The following is a 7,194-nucleotide window of genomic DNA, read 5'->3' as shown; positions in this document are numbered from 1 at the left end:
AGGGCAGAGAAGGCGGCTGGTAGGGGAGCCCCGAGTGCGGGAGAGGAATGGGGCGGGGGGGGGGGGGGCGGCCTGAGGTGCTACGCCGGGACGGTGGGCAGCGATGGACCCGGGGGGCGGCCGGGGAAGCGGGAGGCAGGGAGGGAGCCCCCGAGGCCGGGCTCCGGGGATGGGGGTCGTGTCCCCCTCCAAACCCCCCGCCGGGGCTACCGGAGCGGCTGGTGCGCGGCAGGTAACCGCCGCGGGGGCTCGGCCTGCCCCCGCAGGCAGGGGGGCGGGGGGGGGCGGCCGGGGTGCGCGGCGGGGGGATTAGTGGGACGCCGCGGCCCCGCCTTCCCTCTCCGCATCCCGGGCGCGGTGAGCGCGGGAGATGGACCCGAGCCGGCGGGACTGGCACCATGACATTCGCCGGCTTCGTGGTGGCGCTGGTGATAGGGGCCATCCCCGGAGCCCGCGGGCTGGGGCAGGTCCCCGCCAGCCTCCCCGCCGCCCGCGACCCGCGGACCCCGCCGCCGCCGCCGCCTCCCCCCGCCGCCTGCCCCGCCGGGGGCTTCTCCGCGTCCCGGCGCCCCTGGCCACCGGCGGAGCCCGCGCTCCCGCGGCGCGGGGCGGCAGGCCGGGCCCCGCGGGGCCGCCGCAGCTCCTGCGCCCTGCCCGGCGGCGGCGGGCGGCCCGGGTGCGCCCGCGGGGGGGGCCGGGGCCCGGCGGAGCGGGGCCGCGCCGGCTGCCAGCGAGGTGAGCGGGGCGCGGGGCGGCGCTGCGGGGGGGTGGGCGCGGGCGGCTCCGCGGGACCCGGACCCTCAGCCCGGCGGCGGCCTTCGGGCGGGCGGGCACCTCCGGCCGAGGTGGCGGAGCGCTGGAACCCGCGCAGCAGAGACGCGGCTCCCGCCTGGCTTTACCCCGACGCGGCTGTCGCGCCAGGTGAACGGGGTCACCAAGCTGTGCCGTAAGGACTCGGCAGGACCCCGCCCCCCCCCCCCCCCCCCGCCGCCAAATCTCGGGGTAGTGGGGGTTGCTGGTGCTCGGGGAGATCTGTGAGCCCAGCCGAGACCCCCGTGCTGCCCCCGCCCCGCGAAAGTCCCCGTGGCTGCCGCGGGAGCTCTGGGCGCTCCGGGAGGGAGCAGCGGTGCCGGCGTGCAGCCCTCGGGCAGCCGACCAGCTGTGCCTTTCCTCGGCGCTGGCACCCGCCGCGGGGCTGGAGAGGACTGATGTACAGTCCGGTTTTGAATGGCTCCACGCTTCCTCCTGCGTCGCCCTGCTGTTACCTCCTGCCTAAATAAGAGTCGTGTCCTGTCTCTGTCTATACTAACAACGATCAAGCATCGTTGTTGCAGCGAAAATAAAAATGCCCTTCTTTGTTGCCCTTCTTTTTACATATGTTGTAATACCACAAGGTCAGCAAGGAAGTTGATCATTAATATTATTGCATTTAATAATTTCGGTTTTTGTGGAAGTTAGTTTTAGGTTGGGGTGGTTTTTTTATTCAGTCACTTCAGGTCTCTGAAGAGGATTGTTATCTTTCTCTTCTAACTATAGCCCTGGACGGTGTGTGAAAAAAAGGTGATAACTTGAACAATGTGATAATTACAGGCGTTGGTATGAAATACCACACGGAGAGCATATGGCAGCACCAAGGTCCATGCTGATCATTTATATATTGAGAAAATGCAGTTTCCAAAGCTGTGTTCAAAGTCAAATCTTGACCTCCTTCGAGAAGATAAGAATGATGTTATGCGTTACAGATGTTTCCCTGGAAAGAATACCGGGCAGCTGATGCCACGGAAGAGTAAACAGATAACTAGACACAGATGAAACAAAAATCCAGAAGACTTCACACCCTTTAACCAGTCTCAGTTTGGGAAAGGGTCCCACAGTTGCTTCTTTGATTTAGCCCATCATATTTATAGTTTTTTTCAGAATTCTTCAGTCTGGTTCCCAAAATAATTTGTGAGGACTTGGTCTAACATGTTACAGTGAAGAAGAATGTGGCATCTTATTGCAAAGAACCCAGTCTTGCACTTATTAAACTCCTGAATCCCCTGTAACTTCATCACGAACGTGATTTAAGTAAAAAAAAGCCAAAAATACTACCTGGTTTGGATCTAGCTGTGTTTCTTCAGTCTTTTCAGAATCTTGCTTTTTTTTTTTTTTCCCAGAAAAAGGAAATCCAGGTTAGCCCCTGTTAAGAGGGAAGACATAGCTACTGAACAAGAGTCGATACTTTCTAACTGAAAGGTCATCTGCTTCTGTTGGACTCAGTGGTAGACTCTCACTGACATCAACAGGGCAAATGTCTGTCCAAAAGCCTGTGTGAAGGTAATGCAAGAGAAGTAGAGAGTGTTTGAGACGGCTTGAAGTGGGACATGGAAATAAATCAAGCCATTTGCCCACAAATAAACACTGTTGTAATATTCGTGCTGAAGTATGTTCCTTTCTTACAAGAAGCAAAGAAATGCAAGTAAGGCAGGATTATGGTGCAGTTTATAGCTAGAGAAGGACAGACTGACTATTCAGAGATAAACTCACTGCATCTGTTGCTTTAGTACCTGTGCTAAGGAAGCCTGTGCTCAGTTATCAGGCACCTGCAATCACTAAATACAATACCGTGTTCAAAGGCCTAACTGTAAATCTCTTGGCTTTTCTAGCTTAAATATTAAGACTTATCTGCAAAGTTAATTGGCTAAACTTTGTGCATGTGTATGTATTAAACTGGTGTATATTTAAACATTAATTATGAAAAATTTTAAAAAGCGCGCCTTTGCAGTTATACTTTGTGGTACCACTCTAAATCCAGTTTTATAGTTTAAAACAACAGATTTTGGTGTTTCATTTCCTTCCTTCTAAAATGAGAGACATCTGGGTAATATTATTTATTCATGCCTTGAAAGCAAGTAGACTAAATACAAATATATATAAATTATCATGATTAACCAAGGAAATTATAGAGGAAAATAAATAAGAGAGTACTTTGTACACAGAGCCAGCATAAGTCCAGCAGAATTCAGTATTTTAGTTACTGCTGAGAACAATTTACCTGTAATATACTGATGCTTCAAAAAAGAGACCTACCTGAGTACCTAGAAGCAGCTGCTACCGCACCATGTTTATGTGGCATGTAGTTACAGTATCCTGCATGGTATGTTGTTTGCGGTATGTTATTACACATAAAGTAAAGTTAGGTTAACTATTTTTCTTTATTTCCAAAGGGGAAACAATACAAGAGAGGGTAGGTGTCTTTGCCAGAGGTCACACTACCAATCAGTGGCAGAACCAGAAATAAAATACGCATCTCCAGAGCGGCCAGATTGGAGAGTCTTTCCATTTAAATTGCTTTTATCGCAGGGTAATTCCACTCATGCCAATCAAATAATGCTTCAGTAAACTTCTGTGAGAGAAGAATCAAGCCTCAGGCTCATAGTCTAAACACTAGATTATTCTCCCTACCTGTTATACCATAGTCCAGGCAGTTGATGGTAGGTCTTTTGGGGTTTTTTTTCTTTAAATAGCATAGGGTTAAAGAAAAAAATATGATGAAAAATTAAACATGAATGTCTACATTTTCCTTCTAAGAAGCAGCTCTTCTGGAACCATTCTTATTACAGCTGCACAGCATGAGACCCTTCATTTTCTACAGCTCTGTATCACATACGACAACCACAGTGCTTTAGAGCCTGTTACGTTCCTAACACTTCAATTTATTTCTTCAGAGCCTTAAACCACGGTTCGTCAACATGATTGATGAATCTCACTGCTGCAGAGGAACCAGTTCAGCACATTACATGCTCAATATATACAATATTTATGAAACTTCTAATATAAGGATCCTGAAGTATGCAATACTGCTATCTGATGACGTTCTCCAGATAGTTCTTAAAAAGTAGTTCTGATAGATGCATCCTTTTTTCAAGGTTAAAATGCCAGAAGAAAATAATTATAATTTTAGACTAAGAGCAGTGCTCAGGAAAGTGATGGACAACAGCATTCATTGATCGCAGTGAGCGTCATCCATAGTTTTGCTGAAGTCAACCAGATTAAGTTCTTTGATTTTAGCCAGGCCTGATCCTGGAAGGTAGGAAGAGTTTCCATTGATTTGAACTGGTATGAGATTTGATGTATACTACAGGTAGCTTTTTACAAGTACCTCATGGAAACCGATTAAGTAGTTTCATTATGAAACTGGGATAGGCTCTTTTATACGTATTATGAATCATCCACTAGTGTTGTGAAATACTAGGTGTTATTAACCAAAGTTAATAAGTTATTTAACCAGATTTTTTGTTTTGGTTCATAAGTTTATTAACCAAACCCAGGACAAATGGGATATACAGCATGTATCAATGGGAGACCCTCACACTTCATGGCAACTTGGACTTACCTAATTGACTCCAAGGCAACAGAGATTAATTAATCAGTGCAGGGCCTTCCTATAGTACTATCCTATGTTGGAACACCTTGGAAATGAAAGCAGAAATAAAAATACTTTTAGTCTTTATAGATTTCCCAAATCCAAAATACTTCGTTTGCTTTGCTTTAACTCTGCAATATCAGAGCACCCAGCACCAGGGCGACAGGCACAGGCAGCTTCTACTTCTGATCCCTCTTTTCCAAATCTACATTTATGGCCAAATTGCACACCTTTGGACACAGGTGTTTGCAAGGAAACTACTGGCACACCTTTAGCCAACACCAGAAACCCCGCTGCTGCAGCACTTACACGTGCAGCAGAAGTGGAAGTGATTCCCATCCTGTTTGTAGTTGAGCTGCACACAGTCACAATGCTTGGTCTCAGTGAAATGTAGAAAGTAAAATAGGGTTTGAAGTTACCCAGCATCTCTGGACGTGAGAATGGTAAAGAGGCCAAGCACAACAGCACAAATCCTTTGAAGCTCTTCTGCTTTTTGGAGTTAATTATTGGCTGAGAGGTTTTCCTCTCCCTTTTTTCCTGTGCGTCTCATCTTGAGCCTGCATGGCAGGTGTTGCGGAGCAAGTCTCGGCAACACCCACTGGATACCCTGACTTCCTTGCATTTGCAAGTATAACTTAATCTCTTTTAAACAGTGATAGCAGATAGGAAAGACTCTGACTTGGGCAGATACCAGGGCAACTAAAATTACCAGACTGTATGTAAACAACATGAATTGACCATCAGTAACCTCGGCTAGAACATAATTAGAAGAAATGCAGATGTATTTTTTGAGTGTATATAAAAGGAGTCAAGACAGTAGATTTGTGTTCTTCAATACAGCGCTGAATTAAGTCTGTTGTAAGACCACAGTATGTGTCCGAGAGCTGCTGAGTAGGCTCACTTTGTGGTTCTGTGCCCTTGTGTCTAACTCTCGTGGGATCAGTTCACCTCTCCTCTTTCTGACCCGTGCTGAGGAGGGCACTGAGAGCCATGGGCAGGATCCCTGTACTCACATTCCCTGCTGTTGAGCTTGGTGTTGAGGCAGTGATGGTTGGATAAGCACTTGAAGCAGAGACTTGACACCATATTGAGTTGGTGGAGAGGGGGAAGAGTGTGAGTTTCTCAGAGCATTGCATAAAAGCCGGAGTAGATACTACTGCATTAGCTCTACTCCCAATTTATTTAGTTGTCTTCAGCAACTAAAAGAGCTGAAAGCTTACAGCTTAAAAAATTGAGATGCTACCATGTATCTATGACTCCAGAAACCTAGAGTCTCCAATGCACGTGCTTAAGCCAGACCTGTTTTCTAAGCAGTAATTCAGATGCTCTTCTCCAGAGCTTCTTGTGCCCTAGGGAGAGCACAGGTGGAAGCCCCTTGGGCACACGTGTTGATGTGCAGTATGGGCTTGAGGTGTTAAAATATAACAGTAGAAGACTTAACCAGTGAAATTAAAAATTGACTAGTGTCCTTGTAATCATGCTAAATATTAGTTTTCTTGCTGCCTAGAAAGTGAAGGAGTGTTTCCTGGTGATATTAACATGCAAACACTGATTACCTTGCAATTAACACATTCTTAATAAGAAAGATTGAATCATGAGTAATAAATATATACTTGGTAATACCCCATAAACATACACGATAGCAGATAATGTTGGTCATCTTGGAATTCCCTATGATCAATTTACACATGTAACACAGACCTGTGTTTCATTATGAAGTAAGAGTTTTATCTGTTGGAAAGAAAAAATAAGCTACTGAAATGAAAGTCTGTACTTGAAAGTTCTGTGATGTTTTATGAGGTATCCGTGTTGCTGTAACTAGTGTATCTCTTGATCCAGTAAATAACTACCAGGGGTCTGAATACCGCAACATATTGAGTAATCAACAGAGCAATCATTTTCTCATTAGTTTGCTCTTTGATTTGTTTGCTACATAATTATGACTCATCATATGATGTAGCTTGATACATATTTCAAAGTGCATATGAAACAAAAAATACGGTATCATTTTACTCTTGTTGGATACAGTGCTGGAATACTGATCTAGAAACATGTAGACTGAACTTAGAAAAATACGTTAGAAATATTAACCTTTCAGAGGGTTTTCAATTCTGATTTTTCTTAAAAAAAAAAAGGTTTTACTTACTGTTTTGCTGGAGGAGAGAATGCTGGATTTTTGCCCTGGATGGTTCAGGTTAATCATAGCTGTAGATATCAATACTGTCCTATGAGGACAGTAGTGAGTTAATGCAAACACCATGTTAGACTTATTATACCATATATTTGGTTAACTCTTTAAACAGCAGGCATAATAAAAGGTTTAATACTAGTTACATGTGAAAATAGGCTTTCTTTTAATTCTTTCTAGATTAAATTACCAGGTGAAAATCAAGAATATTTTAAATTTGTTACACAATTACCTTTAACAGTCATCTTGTGTGTTTTGTCCTCTATATGATAGAAGCTGGTTCTTTATCATATTTTCTTGTGAGATGAACAAAGGTCTGTTATAAATTGAACTACCCTTCCTAAAACATTGGTGTTCCTGTACGAAGCTGGAAGTCTACAGGAGAAAGGCAAACCAAAATATTTTCTTGAGATACTAGATGAGTTTTTAAAAAATCCCTCATTTGTTGTTTTACTGATACCAGTAGTGTGTTTTCCCAGTTCAACAGAGACCAGACGTCGCTGGGGGTTCTTCAGGGGAGTGGGTGGTGAGGGAAAGGCTTTTTTCTTTGTTTAACGGTACATTTCCACAGTGAGAACTCTGTGCTTTTCAAACTTCTTTC

The 7,194-nt window shown here is 45.5% G+C and overlaps 1 protein-coding gene across 1 annotated transcript in view; it reads left to right on the top strand.

Moving 5' to 3' along the window:
* The first annotated feature begins 337 nt into the window (after nt 1-337).
* PRSS12 (serine protease 12) overlaps nt 338-7,194 on the top strand; it is a 43,700-nt gene continuing 36,843 nt past the window's right edge. The window contains exon 1 of the mRNA XM_075420891.1: nt 338-735. Within this exon, the coding sequence (XP_075277006.1) occupies nt 399-735 (337 nt within the window). The 5' untranslated portion in view covers nt 338-398. The remainder of the gene's footprint in view (nt 736-7,194) is intronic.

This window comes from Opisthocomus hoazin, chromosome 5 (assembly GCF_030867145.1).
Source record: "Opisthocomus hoazin isolate bOpiHoa1 chromosome 5, bOpiHoa1.hap1, whole genome shotgun sequence".
NCBI lineage: Eukaryota > Metazoa > Chordata > Aves > Opisthocomiformes > Opisthocomidae > Opisthocomus > Opisthocomus hoazin.
The sequence above is the reverse complement of the archived record's forward strand: the minus strand, read 5'-3'. Positions and strand labels throughout refer to the sequence as shown.